Here is a 19,099-nt window from a genome sequence, read left to right on the forward strand (position 1 = left end):
TCTCCTGCTTCTCCCTTCTTCACCCTTACCTTAGGACTCCCTTACCAGTGACCTGAGGGTGTCTTCATTAACCAGCCCTTCAGCCACACTTCCTCTCCCCTGGCTCCTCTCTGCCTGACTGGAGTGAGCCCTTTTATATTATTAGAGGGGCCTTAATTAGAGTCAGGTGGTCACATTAGCTTAATGGCCTCACCTGACTCTTTGCAAGTTAATTGGAGTCAGGTGTTCTCATTAGCCTGGAACAGCCCCTCTCTGGTCAGTTAGGGAACAGAAAACTTAATCCAGTGGCCAGAAAATCTGCCTTCTGCTACTCTGCTGCAGGTCAGCCTCCTCCTGGCCCTGGCTAAAGTGGCCATCTATAAAACCAGGGTGAGGAAGTTGGCCGATGCAGTCTCCTGTGACTGCGGGGCCTATTTCTGATCCTCTGTCCGTTCACGCCTCCGGGCAGAGTTCCTCTGGGCGGCGTCCACTGACTCCCTTGACGCCTTTGAGGAGCAGTGGGCACTGTCCGGGTCCTCTGCTTGGTGTCCCCATCCAGTTCCCTTCCTTTGACCCTTTGACCGCACTCCTGTCCCTGTTATTCATTAGTTGTCCCCCATAATTGTTTGGTTTTCCAGGTCCTGTGGACCCCCCCCCAGCCTTTAGCAGTGGGCGGGCTTTGCCCGCCCACTTCCTGGATCCCAATAGGGCTACTCTGCTGTACCCAACTGGCCTGGGTCTATCACAATGGTCATCACCGAAAAGCAGCGCACCCTACCAAAAATGGAACATTTACAAATAAATTCATACTGTGGCCACAAAAATCAATTTGTGTATGTGACATCACAGGATGTATATGACTTTCATTGAGGCTGCCAAGCTGGCCACTCCCATGCTACAGTAGGTTTCAAAGTCTAACAGTGCATTAAATTCAACAGATGCAGCATAAGAATAGGTTTAGTAAACAGCTACCTTTTTATTGATGTAATATGGGTCCAGGTCCTCCAAGGGTTCAGACACCATTCCCGGAGGTATGTCACCATAAATAAATGGGAGTGTCTTTCCTGCTTCCAAGTCACTATTTGGCTTTGGACCATTTTCTTCATTGACATCATCATCTTTATGGTCTTGTTTGATACGATTAGCCTTTTCTTCAGTGATACGTTGTTCAATAGCTGCAAGAGACTCTCTAGTGAAGTAGAAGAAGCTGTCAGGTCCCGGTGGTACCAGCAGTGCCTGTGCCATCTTTTCATTCTGCAAATTTTAATTTACGTTTAGCCTCTTGTATAAAAAAGTTCTAGAGGAACAGAAAAAAAAAAAGTTAGGAAAACAAGAATACAACAGGAACAAAAATCAAAACACTCCCTGAAGTTTATTTAATGGCTTATCTGGTTTTACCTACCAGTAACTGAAAATGTAAACTATCTAAAACATTAAGGTTGTGATTTTTCAAAAAGATACCTGAGGAAACTGGGTACCTAACTGCATAAGATCACTGCATAAGAATCCACTTCTGCCATAATATCAATGGGATTTATCTCCTGAGTAGCAGGTCCTGCAGGATCAGATCTAAAGCAGAAATCAAACTCTTGAAAATAATAAAGTTTATGCCATTAATACATACTATTAGTTTCTGGTATGTATTTAAGTTACCTACTTAAAATATGAATGGACAGCTACAAATAATGACTAAAATCTTTACAATTACTGTTATTTGCCTCCTACCCTCTCCTAAAGCATTGTACCGTAAGGGACTTGAATTATTTCACAGCTACCTAATAAAAAGCTAACCACTTAAGCTTTTCCATTCCATTCAAATTGTATCTTTGGCATAGTGACACTGATTCTTTTTGGCAAAACTGGAGGGGAAGCAATAGGGACTTCACAGCTGAAGCCATTGAAGTTAACAAGAGACCATGACCAAATTTGCATGAAATGTATTACTTTTCCTGCCTGAGGAAAACGCAAGACAATACAATTTTAAAAAGTCAGGAAAACAGAATCAGACTATACATACAATCTTCATTGCTAGTTTCACAACTCCTTGATCTGTCTTTACAGACAGACAGACAGCCTTATACGTCACAGTAAACTGTGCCGTGCCCTCTGCATATACTTGGCCTGATTTTCATAGGTGTTAACTACCTGCAGTTCTCATTGGCTTCCATGGAACCCATGGGTACTGAATTCTTCTGATGATCAAGCCAACTTCATAAACAAAAGTATGATGAGATAATGAGAAAAGTTCATAACTTGACAATCAGTTTTACTTTTTGTAGTTCAGAATGTTGTAAGTAATAAAGGCTAATACCATTTGTTTCCTGAAGTGACCCAATAATTCCAGCAGCCCCGTTAAGAAAAAATAATTTATTACAGTTGCCATTGTTGAGACCCCAATCCCACAAAGGCTTGTGTCTGTATTTAACTGTACACACTGAGTTGTTCCATTGACATCAATGGTATTACTCAGAGTGTATAAAGCTAAACACATAGTTAAGTCCTTGTGATATTAGGTCCAATGGTTGGAAAACAGTTTCCAAAACAGCCCTGTTTTTATGCCCTGGGAGCTTTTCAGAATATTCACTGTTAGTTTTCTGTAAAGTTATTTTATTTGAGACACTGGACATCCACTATAACTGATAGCAGATTACTTTCCACTCTGCTTTAAAAATATCGAATATATTTTGAACCAATAATAAAGGCTTGTCTACATGAACATTAAGTTCATGGCAAGCTGGGGTGCGAATCTACCCTGCACTAGCCTGCTTCGCTCTAACTGTCCATATAGATCTTTCTTTGATGCACATTAACAGTTCAGTTGATATAGTCCAATATTCTAGAGGATTAGAACAAAGACCATTAACAAATTGTTAATGCACATAAGCAGGGTCCACACGAACAGTTAAACTGCGGCAGACTAGTGTCTATTAGATTCACACCCCCCAGATGCAAACTAATTGTGTAGTTAAGCCCTAATATTCAAATATATTTAACTATTCATCATGAGATGTACTTCTTAATCTTTCATACTGCTTGATAAAATGAAAACAGTACTCTTTTTTGTTAATTATCACCACGATGAATGCTGCACAAGTCAAATGCAACAGCACAAATGCTGAACTTGTACAACTGCCAGAAAACAGGAACAGTGTCATGTATTTCAGTAACTAAGAACAGATAAAATACACACGTTGCCTACACTACCGGGGTAAGTCGACCTAAATTACACTACTCCAGCTACATGAATAACGTTTAGGTTGACTTACTGCAGTGTCTACACCGCACTGCGTCAACGGGAGATGCTCTCCTGTCGACTTACCTTACTCCTCTTGTTCCTGTGGAGTACCAGAGTCGACCAGAGAGCACTCTGCAGTTAATTTAGAGGATCTTCACTAGACCCGCTAAATCGACCCCCGCTGCATTGATCGCAGCAGTGTCGATCCCCGGTAAATGTAGACATGGCCCTGGTCCACTCAAGTGGCACACACTGTTTTCTGCAAGCCTATTAACAGTAATATGCAGGTCTGCACTGTGTTTGCTAATATAAATTTCCTATTGTCTCAGACACTACAGAAAGAAATACAAGACGCCAGGAATGTAGTTTAACACACCTTGCAACTATCCAGCAATAATTCATCCTTCCTTTATAATCTGTTCCACCTGGTGGAGGGCCACTGCCAGCCACCCAGCCACCCACCTGGTCAACCTGTTCCAGCACTGTTGCTGGAATGCATTGCCCTCCGCTTTTACCAGCATTAAGGCAGTGGGGGAGAGAGTTTTCTCTTCATTGAGCCAGACATAGGAGCCCCATCCAATGTTCCCCAAGTTCTTTCAGAGATGCTTTCACCTAATCCACTTCATTGGGGAATCAGCCCACTATGGAACAAGTGACTGCACTGGGCACTTGGCAAATTGCAACAAAATGAATTTAAAAATCTACTCTATGCACTGAGTTCTTGGGCTGCTGTGGGGAAATGAAATAACCCCACGCTGTGAGAGAAAATTTCCTTCCCAGCCCCAAACTAGTGGCTAGCAGAAGTCCACTGCAAGGCCCACCAAACCAGTCCTACTTTAATATCATGGGGAGGAGGAGGCTTTTCTTCCTAGCAGAAAGCCTTTCCCTTGGATGCATGGGAACCAACAATCTTATGCTACACTGTTCTGTACACACAATCAATCGATCAGTCACAAAGCTCCCTTCCTCAGGCCCATTAGGAAGCCGGGGGTGGGTAATCCTTAAAGGGGCCAAAGCTTCCTCATCTCTGAGGCTAGAAAAAGGATGGAAGGTATAGTGTAAACCCTTGTTCACTGCACATTACTTCTCTGCTTCTTTGCCCAGTAAGTCAGTCTGACCTTATTATAGTAGTTTAAATACTTGAATTGTTTTTAAAATGAGCATATTATAAAGAATTAAATAAATGAATGTGATTCTCTCCCAATACAATGCATTTCTTTGAGTCTCTGCTAATCAAGGAAATAGCTTAATAAGCATGTTTTCTAACTCCAGGAGGGTGTACCAATTAAAAGTATTCCACTGTAATAGAAGTATTGTATTTCCACACTGTTCTATACAATGTGTAATATTAAACAGTCTCAAAAATCCTACCAATATGCAGATTTTCATAATATGGTATTAATCTACAGCATTTATACTTCATATTTCATGTATTATACCAGTAGCTTCATCATTTGTTTTGCTTTTAAAAGTCATTTGTGTAGTAACAATAAATCTAACACCTTTTTGGACTCTCATAATTCCCTATGGTCTTGTTACGTGGAATGATTGTTACATAATTATTAAATTTTCATTCTTTTCAATGTTATGTAATTGTTTGACAAACAAAGGAGTTTAAAGAGAGGAGCCTTAGGGCACAGTTTGGATTTGCCTTGGTTTGCCATGGCAACACTTTCACCTCCCTGGGGGCAATCTTACCCTCCCTCCCAGTGATGTGTAATGTTGATGTTTGTACAGGTGTGATGATAACTGCTGTTAATCTCCAGATCTCCAAAACACAACATGATTCAATATAAACCTCTAAAGCTGACCAGGCCATTAAAAGTTCGGTCAGCAGCATAGCGGGGTTAAGGCAGGCTCCCCACCTGGCTCCATGCAGCTCCCAGAAGCTGCCGGCATGTCCCTCAGGTCCCTAGGCGCAGGGGCAGCCAGGGAGGCTCCGTGGGCTGCCTCCGCCCCGAGCGCCGGCTCTGCAGCTCCCGTTGGCCGGGAATTGCAACCAATGAGAGCTATGGGGGCGGTGCGCCTGCGGGCAAGGGCAGTGCGCAGAATCACCTGGCCACGCCTCTGCCTAGTAGCCAGAGGGATGTTGCCACTTCCCAGGAGCTGCCTGAGGTAAGCAACGCCCTGAGCCCACACCCCGAATCCCCTCCCACACCCAAGCTCCCTCCCAGAGCTGGCACCCTGCAAGCCCTCCCATATCCCACTCCCCTGCCCCGAGCCCCCTCCCACACTCCAAACTCCTCAGCCCCACCCTCCCACCCACAGCACACTCCTGCACTCCAAACCCCTCATCCCTGACCCCACCCCAGAGCCCACACCTCCAGCTAGAGCCCTCACTCCCTCCGCACCCCAACCCTCTGCCCCAGCCTGGAGAAAATGAGCGAGTGAGGGTGGGGGAGAGCGAACGACAGAGGGAGGGAGGATGGAGTGAGTGGGGGGTGCCCTCAGATAAGGGGCAGGACAGAGGTGGGTCCTTAGGGCAGTGGGCAGGGCAAGGGTGTTCAGTTTTCTGCAATCAGAAAGTTCGAAACCCTATTCCTTCTATTTCCACAAGACCAACTGATTTTCCAGACATTCAAAAGAATCACAAAGCATGCCATGATGATCAATATCTAAAAAGAATTACCTGATAACATCCTTCTAGATCAAGTGGTTAATATTTCTCTTTATAAAAGATTATGAGTCACTATCAATTCTTCTAGCCTTCAGCTACCCTTCCTGAAAAGGTCATACCTAAAACCCATCCCCTGTCCTCACCCCAAGTGCTTACTGTGGAATATTCTCTGACTCTGTACTGTATCTGCTTCACAGACAGAGGCTGATACTAGGATAGCTAATATAAAACAGCAAACTGGCAAAACAGACACATTTGTTTACTTATGACTATCAGCTACTGGCCAAGAAAATTAAGAGTTTTCAGCCACATTCATGTGTCCTTGTGTGTTTTCCTTTAGAACCCTAGTTGGATTTTCCAAATGATTTGATACAGGCACTAATTTTAACAATCTTCAATCACAAAACAGGGCCAACTCTCAAAATAATTTTACAATTACATAATATACATTCGTATATTTCAAAATCTGAGTATTACATTTAATAAATCTCACTTAAACAGCTATTTTTTACATTAGTGAGTGAACTGACATTTTCCCTTTGGCAGTGAATAAATATTACTCTTAACTACTGCAGATTCATCCATCTGAACTGGATTTATTAAGCAACATTTAGGCAATGTATGTAAGTGCCAAAATATCACTGCAATCATCTGTATTGATTAAATTAGTGGTTAGCTCATGTATCTACTAACTGCATGATTTCACTCTAGTCATGAATTTTTATAAGGGTATGTCTACACTATGAAATTAGGTCGAATTTATAGAATTTGATTTTTAGAAAGCTATTTTATACAGTCGATTGTGTGTGTCCCCAATAAGCGCATTAAGTCGGCCGAGTGCGTCCACAGTACCGAGGCGAGTGTTGACTTTCGGAGTGTTGCACTGTGGGTATCCCACAGTTCCCACAGTCTCCGCCGCCCACTGGAATTCTGGGTTAAGCTCCCAATGCCTGATGGGGCAAAAACATTGTCACGGGTGGTTTTGGGTACATGTCGTCAGTTGCTCCTCCCTCCGTGAAAGCAATGGCAGACAATCATTTCGCGCCTTTTTTCCGTGTGGGCGCCATCCTGCTTTCAGCAGACGGTGCAGTAGGACTGCTAACCATCGTCATCGAACCACCGCCTCTGCTGCCACTCTGCTCTCCTGCTCTTGTCTCGATAGCGAATTTCTCCAAGTTATCTCTCATGGGCTCCCGCTTCAACTCTGCACTCCTGCTCTCATGAATCCACCTCACAGGTCATCAGCCACCACTTCCGCTGCCACTCCGCTCTCCTGCGGACGCCATACCATGGCACGCATGGAGCCCGCTCAGATCACCGCGGCAGTTATGAGCATTGTAAACATTTCAAGCATTATCATGCAGTATATGCAGAACCAGAACCTGCAAAAGCAGGCGAGGCGGCGATGGCAGCGCGGTGAGGAAAGTGATGAGGACATGGACACAGACTTCTCTCAAAGCACGGGCCCCGGCAATTTGGCCATCCTGGTGGTAATGGGGCAGGCTCATGCCGTGGAACTCCGATTCTGGGCCCGTGAAACAAGGACAGACTGGTGGAACCACACAGTGTTGCGGGTCTGGGATGATTCCCAGTGGCTGCGAAACTTTTGCATGCATAAGGGCACTTTCATGGAACTTTGTGACTTGCTTTCCCCTGCCCTGAAGCGCAAGAATACCAAGGTGAGAGCAGCCCTTACAGTTCAGAAGCGAGTGGTGATAGCCCTCTGGAAGCTTGCAACACCAGACAGCTACTGGTCAATCGGTAATCAATTTGGAGTGGGCAAATCTACTGTGGGGGCTGCTGTGATACAAGTAGCCAACGCAATCACTGGGCTGCTGCTATCAAGGGTAGTGACCCTGAGAAATGTGCAGGTCATAGTGGATGGCTTTGCTGCAAAGGGATTCCCTAACTGTGGTGGGGCCACAGACGGAACCCATATCCCTATCTTGGCACCGGACCACCAAGGCAGCCAGTACATAAACCACAAGGGGTACTTTTCAATAGTGCTGCAAGCACTGGTGGATCACAAGGGGCATTTCACCAGCATCAATGTGGGATGGCCGGGAAAGGTACATGACGCTCGCATCTTCAGGAGCTCTGGTCTGTATGAACAGCTGCAGCAAGGGACTTACTTTCCAGACCAGAAAATAACTGTTGGGGATGTTGAAATGCCTATAGTTTTCCTTGGTGATCCAGCCTACCCCTTAATGCTGTTGCTCATGAAGCCGTACACAGGCAGCCTGGACAGTAGTCAGGAGCTGTTCAACTACAGGCTGAGCAAGTGCAGAATGGTGGTAGAATGTGCATTTGGACATTTAAAAGCACGCTGGCGCAGATTATTGACTTGTTTAGACCTCAATGAAACCAATATTCCGATTGTTTTTACTGCTCGCTGTGTGCTCCACAATATCTGTGAGAATAAGGGGGGAGACGTTTATGGAAGGGTGGGAAGTTGAGGCAAATCGCCTGGCTGCTAATTACGTGCAGCCAGACAGCAGGGCAGTTAGAAGAGCACAGCAGGGTGCGCTGCGCATCAGAGAAGCTTTGAAAACCAGTTTCATGGCTGACCAAGCTACGGTGTGACAGTTCTGTTTCTTTCTCTTTGATGAAAACCCGCGCCCTTGGTTCACTTTACTTCCCTGTAAGTCAACCGCCCTCCCCTCTCCCTTTCAATCACCGCTTGCAGAGGCAATAAAGTCAATGTTGTTTCAAATTCATGCATTCTTTATTAATTTGTCACACAAATAGGGGGATAACTGCCAAGGTAGCCCGGGCGGGGTGGGAGAGGAGAGAAGCACTGGGTCGGGTAGTGGAGGAGGGAAGGACAAGGCCACACTGCCCTTCAAAACTTATTGAATGCCAGCCTTCTGTTGCTTGGGCAGTCCTCTGGGGTGGAGTGGTTGGGTGCCTGGAGCTCCCCCATCCCCCGCGTTCTTGGGCGTCTGGGTGAGGAGGTTATGGAACTTGGGGAGGAGGGTGGTTGATTACACAGGAGCTGCAGTGGTGGTCTGTGCCTTTCCTGCACCTCAACCATACACCGGAGCATATCAGTTTGATCCTCCAGTAGCCTCAGCATTGCATCTTGCCTCCTTTCATCATGCTGCCGCCACCTCTCCTGTTGCTCCAGCCACCTGTCCTCACGTTCATTTTGTGCTTTCCTGGACTATGGCATTGTCTGCCTCCACGCATTCTGCTGGGCTCTTTCAGTTTGGGTGGACTGCATGAGCTCAGAGAACATTTCATCACGAGTCTGTTTTTTTCGCCTTCTTATCTGCGCTAGCATCTGGGACGGAGATGCTAGTTGCAGCATTGAAACTTTTGCAGCTGCAGGAGGAAAAAAAAGGGAGATTAAAATTGAAAAAGACACATTGGCCATTTAAAAGGAGGAGCTGATGTTTTCAGGTTAACGTGCAGCACAAACCCAACTAACCCCTCCCCCCCCACACACCCAATTCTCTGGGATGATCACTTCACCCCCCACCGCATGGCTAACAGCGGGGATGATTTCTTTTCAGCCACTGGCAAACAGCTCAGCAGGAACGGCCACCTCTGAATGTCCCCTGAATAAAATTCCCCTATTTCAACCAGGTGACCATGAATGATATCACTCTCCTGAAAATAACGCAGAGAGATAAAGAACGGATGTTGTTTGAATGCCAGCAAACACCAGGACCACATGCTGCCATGCTTTCTTATGCAATGATTCCAGACTACGTGCTACTGGCCTGCTGTGGTAAAGTGTCCTACCATGGAGGACGCAATAAGGCTGCCCTCCCCAGAAACCTTTTGCAAAGGCTTTGGGAGTAACTCCAGGACAGCTTCATTGAGATGTCCCTGGAGGATTTCCGCCCCATCCCCAGACACGTTAACAGACTTTTCCAGTAGCTGTATTGGCGGCGAATGCATCCCAAGTCTTCAGGGCAAAGTAATCATTAAACACGCTTGCTTTTAAACCGTGTGTTATATTTACAAAGGTATACTCACCAGAGCTGCCTTCAATCCGGGAGCCCAGGTTGGGAGGGTATTGGATCCAGGGTGATAAACAGTTCCTGGCTGTCAGGGAGAACGGTTTCTCTGCTTGCCTGGTATGCACTATCTTCCTCATCCCCAAAATCCTCATCCCTGTTGCGTGAGACTCCCCCCTTGCCTCTTTGGTAGGCTTGCCTAAGCTCCTTAAGTTTCATGCTGCGGGTCCCTGTGATAGCTTCTGTCCTTCATGCCCTTGGAGATTTTTTCAAATATTCTGGTATTTTGTCTTTTGGAATTGAGTTCTGATAGCATGGATTCATCTCCCCATACAGCGATCAGATCCAATACTTTCCGTTTGGTCCATGCTGGAGCTCTTTTGCGATTCTGGGACTCCATGGTCACCTCTGCTGATGAGCTCACCACACTGGCCAAACAGGAAATAAAATTCAAAAGTTTGCAGGGCTTTTCCTGTCTACCTGGCCAGTGCATCTGAGTTCAGAGTGCTGTCGAGAGCAGTCACAATGGAGCACTGTGGGATAGCTCCCGGAGGCCAGTACTGTCGAATTGCATCCACACTAACCCAAATTTGACCCGGTGATGTCAATTTCAGCGCTAATCCCCTCGTCGGGGAGGAGTACAGAAATCAATTTTAAGAGCCCATTAAGTCGACAAAAATGGCTTCGTTGCGTGGGCGGGTGCAGGGTTAAATCGATCTAACGCTGCTAAACTCGTAGTGTAGACCAGGGCTAAGTGACAGCAGTATTATTACTGATTTTAATTTATAACAAAACACCCTTAATCCTGGGTAGATTTACATAATTTAAAATGATACAAGAATATTAAAAAATTAAAAAATAAGACTCTCTCTATGGTAGGCTGAACTAGATTGAACCCCATCCACATTAACAAATCAACCAGACAAAAAACTATGCCTATATTCATCTTACCCTCTCATAGAAGTTCCTGCTTTCAACTCTCACTATAATCCCATTTAAAAAAAAAAAAAAAAAAAAAAAAGGATCTTGCCTCTTGTCCTTGTACGTGAAGAAACTTGAGCTATTTCTGACCTAACAGGTGGGGGAATAACTAAATTCCAAAAGTCAATGACTGTTTAAAAGAAGGGTCCTACCACCATCATCCCTTTTTAACTTAGGGGATACCCCAAGTGCCTCTGCTAATCACAGGTGTAGCAGTATTACAGCCCTTTATATGTGAAAAACTGCAGCTTAAAATTCCACTTAGAAACTGAGAGGCAGGCAGTGCATAATTACAGAATAGCATGTACCTTCAAGTGCAAAGCATTGCTTAACCAACCAGAAGCCTCATTCTGCACTGCCTTACATTTCTGAGTTGTCTTAAGGTGTTGCCCCACACCAAGCATGCCATAGTAGTGCAACATCAAAACTAAATGTAATGCATCTTGTTTTTTAAAGTCCTAGATCTAATACATAATGCCATAGTATTTCTAATCCAGACCTTTTTCAAGACAGGACCACTTTATCCTTGAGTTTCTTATGTTAAAACCTAGGACTGAACCAAGTAACCTCACATTTGTATAATATGCAAAGAAGAATCACCACTCCATTTACCTTCAATAAGTTACACAGTAAACACTATTACATTCAAACTTTTCACATTTTTTCCTAAACAGACCCTACAAACCAACAAGAAGAAATCTGATCTTTTCCTGTTTTAGTGACAAAAAACATAGCACCGAGCCACATGAAGTTCTCTAATGCTCATATCGTCCAACACTGTCAGGAGCTGAATGCCTGCTGAAAGCTCTCAAGGTCACTTCAATGGGAGTTGAAAATGTTCAGGACCTTACAGAATCAGTCCTTTAATGAGAGAACAAGTGCGGCAAGTCTGCAAATGCAGCTTATGTCATGTCTGCCAACTGGTGGTAAACACTAGAGCAGACTCAAATAATGGGATACTCCCTCCAGTGTCTGAATCTATTGTGGGGGTGCCCTGCACATTACCGCTGCAGAAAGGCACAGCTCTTCTAGGTCATCCTAAAGGGAAATTCCGCTAGCAAATCTAGTAGGAGCTGCACTAAAGTTGTCTCAACTACCTGTTGCTCTTTGCACATTTTTCTTGGCTTTACTGAACTCAACATGGATCCAATGCAGTAGAAATAGTAACATGTGGTGATCACTATATTAACACAACAAGAGAAAATGATTTGTTTCCCTTTCTACAAATCATAAAGGATAGGTGCCAGAAAAAAGGGCCAGGTGAGCTAAAGAATTATCAAAACTTAAGTGCAAAATAAGAGCTACAATGGGTGGGCACTGATCCAAGGCAGTGTAGTATGTCTGAAGCAGAGGACAGCTTTTATATATGTGAATCAACAAACCACAGCTCCAGGAAAATTGCAGCTCAGGGCCTCCATCTGTAATAATTGTGGAATTAAAAACAAGTTCCCTATAGCATAATTATTTAAAAGTCAGTGTACCAAATTCAGAGTTGGTATGAAATAGATGCAAAAAGTGGTGTGAAGCGGATTTACACCTGCTTACATCAAGCCTGAAACTGAGCCTAAAGTCTTATTCTACTTTTCTAAAAATAATTTTACAAATATTCCAATTTTATAAATTCTGTGTCTTAATGCATCAGAAATTAATATAATTCAATAAATTTTCCTCCCCCATTCCTGTGCCCAATTACAAGTCTATACAACAAAATGTATTCTTCTACTCACTGATTGCCTGTTATTTTAGACTTATTACTTGCCAAAATTCCACTCAAAACTCTTTTTCATCAAGACACGCCCTGAATTTTACTTCAGTTCCCAGTGGTAATGTCCTAATCATTTTAACTCTGGCTCACCTCTCCCTCTGAGCATCTTTTTTTCCCACACACACCGCTTTCTCTTGTAATCTTTTCTCCCAAACACCTCAAGCTCTTTTCAAGCCTCTGAAAATCTGTTGCTGAGCAACAAGCAAGAAGAACTAGGATGCAGCTCTCATTTCTTAAAGGTGCAACAGCCCTTTTAAAGATGAGAATTTTACGTTTTCCTATCTGATTGAGGCATCAACATATAGTTGGTCTTCCAGGATACTACCTATGATTAGAAATGCCCTATAATCCATATAGGGGCCAGGGAGCTCCTTCTGTTAAAAATCCTTCATATAGACAATAGTTACTCCAAATCTTAATGTTGTTTACTGTGAGGAAACTACAGCATGTTCTCTCTTTTGGGGAGGTATTAACAATGTGATGAATCAGCTGAACTTTGATGGGTCAACAGAGGGCAGTGTGATCAATCTTCTTATGGTCATTCTGCTGCTGGTGTTTTACTTTGGCAGGGTAAGATTGCACAGCACTTAGGAGGAGTGCATTAAAGATACAGGATGTTTGGAACTCTGAAGGTAGTTGGGAAATAGTTTTGGGTGCTAGAGCCTTAGTAGTTGAAGCATCTGTGGTGTCAAGGGAAAGTTTGGTATTGCAGAATGCTAGAGAATTACAAGTGAAAAGCTCAGTTGCAATGAAGTGAAAGAGACAGATGCAACAAACCCTTGTGCTACAGATACAGTTACGAGATAATTCATAATGAGTAGAACCTAGATCCTTCAGTTTCATAAATAAAAGTCTCTACTACTTGAACTAAAGGTAAAGCCCTCCAAAAGTATCTGGGGGTTACAGTGGATCACAAATTGAATACGAGTCAACAACATGATGCAGGTGCAAAAAAGGCTAATATTCTGGGGTTTATTACAGGAGTGTCGAATGTAAGACATGGGAGATAGAGCCAAGTACCACGGGACAACTGAGTGCCACACTTTAGAAAAGATGTGGACTAACTGGAGAGAGACCTGAGGAGAACAACAAAAACAATAAAAGGGTTAGAAAACCTGACTTATGAGGAAAGATTTAAAAAAAAAAAAACCTGGGCATGTTTAGTCTTGAGAAAAGAAGTCTGAGGGGGGACCTGATAACGGTCTTCAACTATGTTAGGGGCTATCATTCAGAGGATGGTGATCAATTGTTCTCTATGTCCACTGAAGTTACGACAAGAATTAATGGGCTTAATCTGCAACAAGAGAGATTTAGGTTAGCTATTAGGAAATATCAGGACTTTCCAACTATAAAGGAAAATTAAGTCCTAGAAGAGATTATCAAGTCATGGAATCCCCATCGTTGGAGGTTTTTAAGAGCGTGTTAGTCAAACACCTGTCAGAGATGATCTAAATTTATTTGATCCTGCATAGGCATCTAGACTTCATGACCTTTCGGGGTCCCTTCCAGCCTTACACTTCTATGATTCTATAAGGGTGTGTAGTATTAAGTCCCTTATCCTCTTTGTGAGTCAGTCACTATACAGTGATCACCACACACACACACAAACACAATGCATGTGCCCTTGTCTGTAGGCAAAGCTGATCTTGAGCATCTAATGTGTACAGAAGTTCAAACTCAACAAATGAATACCAGTCTCTAAAAAGCCTATGTGATGCAAACAAGAGACAATTATTAAATACATCACATACTCTTCCCTATGGAACTTGCACTAAAGCTATTGCTACAGGTCTCTACAACTTTATTATATATTTCTACTATGTACACCTAAGAGCCCTAGTCATGGACCGTGGTGCTAGGTGATGTAAAAAAAGAAAAAGAAAAAACCCTTCCCAGTTTGGGGGCTTGCAAGAACAGCTCCCAGCAATTCCCACAGCTAGCAATATAGAGGGAGAGACTGTGGAATTGAAACGGAGGCTCTCTACCTTGCCTGTGTTTGAGACACACAAACAACCTGGGCAGCATGGACCAGGAGGCTGACTGATGGGCTGGACAACCAACTGCAGACTCCAAAGAGCATGAGATTTCTCAGACACATGAACTGAGCCTGGACAGGCACCATGTTTGAGAGGAGGAAGAGTTAAAGGGCCAGATTAATCTGCCTGAGCAACCAACAGCAGGCACTAAAAAGCTTGTGTGTGCGTGCTGACCCCAGTTAGGGACAGTGTTTTGAGAGACAGCTGGCTCCAGGGAGCCACAAGGTTACTGCAGCCAGAGGGGCAACAGCCCAGGAATTGCTCCCTACAACAGAAAGGAAGGTAACATTTTGTCTCTCTCAGCCAGAGGGCTGGTGACTGACCTGAAACCCTCAGCTCCAAACAGGAAAGAGAGACTGCTTCGGGCTGTGAAGACTGACTGCACATTGTACCCAGTACCATGTCCCTGCATTGGGAGTGAGGGCTTGAAACAACCTAAGACCCACTCCAGCCAAAAGGGAGAGCTCTCAGCTTCTCAGAGAGGGATGTACCCTTGCTCATCAAGTGTCAATTCAATTAACCAGCTAAGGCCTGTGGGGAGACTGTGGGGGCATTTTTGTTATTTTACTTAGTCTGAGGGCATTTAGTGTTGATTAGTTACTTGTTTATTTGATATCCCCGATTTCTGTACCATTCCTTCTCTTAATTTACCCTTATTCTTTCTGGGAATAAAACTTTGTTGTCCTTATCCATTGATCCTGGATACTCTGTACTCATAAATTGTCAAGTCCGAAGAGGGTAGGTATGGTTTTGGTTGTTTTTTTTAATAAAGATCAAAGAAATTCCAAGACCAAACCACTATGTTAAAATGGAGTTAAAGTTCAAAATGTTTTTGGCACCATGGGGTGCGGGGTATAGAGAAGGAGAAAATATATATATTAAAAATAATGTCTCTCTCAAAGTTAGTTTAATCTAATCTGAACCACATACACTGAAATGTCTTCAAAGAACACTGGTTCCAGCAGCTAGCCTTGAAACCTGCTAGCTTTCAGACAGATCTCAATTTTATGACAAATTACTTGGGTTCTTAAGAACAGAAACGTCACAACAAGAAAAGGTGTTTGGCACATATCCATAAGAAAAAGCACACAATCAATCAGCATTGGAGTGATGCCAAAAGGGATAAAATTTCCCATCCAGCCTGTACCTGTAATGCCAAAGTGAAGGTGAAAAAGGCTAAGTGATTTTTTTTTTTTTGCATCCAAGTTATAATATGATCAAGCACAGGAAATCTAGAAATAGACCAACAGAGCTTCCTCTTTCACTGTTTCTACTCTAATACTGCTGAAAGCTTAATATATGCATATGTACTAAGGATTAAATCTTCAGATATATGCTGTAAACACCTCTGGAGGGCAGTAGAGCCCTATAAACCACTGCTACTAAAGTGTTGAGTAGAAAAGTCGACAAGAGCAAAGAAAAAAATTTGGAGTCATGGGAATGAAAAAATTAAATACCATTTCAAAATTTGTTGAGTTGCTGGCTTCTTAGGTAAAGCATCAAGGATCCCCATAGGCTATACCGCTACTGCCCATCCTCCTATGGCTGCCAATGATGCCTCCTGGGGGGAAGGAGGAAAGAACCTGGTAGCCTCCTCTGCCTTGTAAGGCAAGTGTGAAGATATCAAAGGTTTTCCCTACCCCACCTACAGGGCAACAAAAGATCCTGATACATACTGCTCCCCATCAGGCCTTCAAGAAGGAAGTGAAGATCCCAAAACGCTCTTCTAGCCTCAGGCCAGGAAGGAACGGTATGTGGAATGAGATGGGATGAAGTACAAAAGAATGTCAATGGGAGGAAGAAGAGAGGGAGAATAGGGAGAGGGATTGGAGTGGGAGAGTGAGGGGAGTCTGAGCGAATGAGTGGGAGGGAATGAATGAGGAGAGGTCAAGTTGGAGCGAATGAGAGTGCAAGACAGACTGGGAGAAGACAGTATGTGAATTAGGATGAGATGGACTGAATTTAGGTGTGAGAGAGAGAGAATGAGAACAAATAAGGAAAGAAATAGATAGAACAGATGAGAATATTAAACTTATGCTTAATCGGCCTGACATAGCCTCTGTACATAGGAAAAGGGAACTTTGGTCAACCCCTACCCCAGCCCCACAAACACATACACAAAAGGTATGGATTATTTCCTGGAACACCTCTGCTAGGGTCCATGATAGCTCCCTCAATGTCTCCTAGTGGATCTGCATCCCAGGATCACCCCAGATACCACCAGGTCTATACCCCCTTGCTCCTATACCAACTTATAGTTTTCTATAGCACTCATCACCACAGTATCTAATTGCTTCCCAGGTAAATTCCACCTGCATGTGCTCAACTCGCTAAAGGCTTTGCTTGGGAAATATCCCCCACCCCCCTTCATCATGCCAGGTCTGATGAAAATACTTCAAAGAGGGAGATGTTGCAGCATGCTCTGAAGGTAGTAAGATTGGATTAGTCCAAAGTTCTCTGATAGTTCCACAGTTAAACCATTCTTGCTGAAGGGGCTTCATCTCTGGCTCCCACATGCTTCATCGTGGGATTTATAAAATGCATTGTCCACCAGAAGTACAGCCGTCTTGGCAGGTCACTAATAGAATCAAGGTCACTATTGTACTTAAATTCTGCTCTGCTGATGGCTCTGATCTGGGCCTTGAACTGAAATGACAATGGAAGTAAAACTGAGACATAGCAAAGGGATTGAGTAAGTGTGATGTGCTCATGACAGTCCATCTCGATGATGAGGCAGGCCACCCACCTTTTGCACAATGCTTATTCTACCTCTCCCATGAACCTTGGAATGTTCTCTCTCTGCTCTACCTAACTGAAAAGATGTTCCTCTCAGACTCTCTCCCTCAGTAGACACCTTTGGGCCTGTGTTTCTATTTACAGACAAATGCAATGAGAAAAGTCTTGTCCTACATATACGACTGCTTCATCTGATTCTTGCAATTTCATTAAAAGGCTTTAATAAATATGAAAGAAAGCCCGAGTTATTCACCTTGTGAAGCTTGATCGAGAGATATTCAACTTTATGCCTTCTGAACCTAGCCATCTGAAACAAGAAACCACTCAAGTTTTTTCAGGACTCAATCGTTAAGGTTGTTTCTTCCAATTCAGGTTGCATTTTTTCCTACCCAAGACAGTTATTTTGCAGTTTACTGAATGCCATTTATTCAATTTATCTTGAAATATTATTCCCTTTGAACCTGTGTACTGTGAGGCTGTGACACAGAAACTCACCAGCTAGTGCACTGCCTTTTGGCTGGGTGTGGCATTGCCAGGTTTTCCCTCTCCATAGCCTTGTTGGCCAGCTGTTCAGGTCTGCTGGCCAGCAGACTCGGCCCTCCAGCCAGGTCGTTTTTAATATCATCCCTTTTGGGGAAAGTCAGAATCCAGTCCAATGGCAGTCCAGCATTCTTGTGCCAGGGCTCCAGCCTGACTAAGTATTATGATCATTGTCTGGGGCCTTCACCTGGCCTTTCACTGGTGACCTGAGTGGCAACCCAGTCTTTTCTTCTAATCCTGGGTTCCAGCCCAGGGCCCCTGTTAGCAAGTGATTAAGGTCTGCTTCTTCAGACCACCTTGCTTCTTACCTGGGCTTCTTCCTACTATGGCCTGCCTCTAGGCCTTCCTCCCCTAGTGCTCTTCAGACCTCAGAGGAAAGGTAACAAAGGAAGGCACAACATTAAAATAATCCAAACATCTGCCTCTTTTTAAGAGGTAGCTGACGAGCTGTAGCCTCACTCAGTTGTCTCCAGGCTATTGTGCAATGTTCATAGGAACCCTCTGCCAGCTTTGGCCTCCACTGAGCTCCTTCCTGGGAGGTAGTGGGAAGAAGTCTGTCCACCTCCCAAGACTGGGGCCTTCTGAACTGGGTTTCTACCTTTTAAGGTTGCTCCCCTAAGACTGGCATGCCTTGCAGGTGAGGTAGGGTTGGGCTGCCTGAGCCTAATGCTGATCTTTAACCTCTTCTTGCCTGGTGCAGGGTTAGTACACCTCATCACAGGGCAGTTAAACTTGATTAACTTCTCCCAAAGACAAATTTATGTTGTATGGGGTTACAGCTCAAGAGCAGTAATAAGGGTAGAATTCTGAATTCTGATGTGACCTTACTGTAGAACCATGGGCAAGGGAACTGCAATAACTTATCTGTACCTTAGTTTTCCCATCTGCAAAGTACATATAGTGCTTACTTAGTTCAGAGTTTTGTGAGGCTTAATCCATTAATATGTATGTGTGAAGTTCTAGGAGATCCTCTAATTAAACTGCTACTTAAATGCAAATTATTATAAAATTGATGGAATACATATGTAACAACTTCTTTTCTACTGGAGGAGAAAGCATTAAGATCTACCGAACGACAAAGAGCTAATACAGCCAGAGAATACTTCCTAGTAGTCTGGTTTGTAGGCATACGGAACAGGCACCACAAGAAGTCAAACACAATAATGCAAATCCCAGACCACACAAAGCAAACAGTATGCTAGTTTATCTAAGACTGTATGCATTTTTGAGTAATTGTGAAATTAA

At 43.8% G+C, this 19,099-nt stretch overlaps 1 protein-coding gene across 1 annotated transcript in view; it reads right to left on the bottom strand.

Annotated features, from left to right (window-relative positions):
- LOC141995938 (sodium channel protein type 2 subunit alpha-like) overlaps nt 1–19,099 on the bottom strand; it is a 286,439-nt gene that overhangs the window by 133,489 nt on the left and 133,851 nt on the right. Inside the window, exon 4 of the mRNA XM_074967488.1 lies at nt 952–1,276. Within this exon, the coding sequence (XP_074823589.1) occupies nt 952–1,224 (273 nt within the window). The 5' untranslated portion in view covers nt 1,225–1,276. The remainder of the gene's footprint in view (nt 1–951; nt 1,277–19,099) is intronic.

Source organism: Natator depressus, chromosome 11 (assembly GCF_965152275.1).
Source record: "Natator depressus isolate rNatDep1 chromosome 11, rNatDep2.hap1, whole genome shotgun sequence".
Lineage (NCBI taxonomy): Eukaryota > Metazoa > Chordata > Testudines > Cheloniidae > Natator > Natator depressus.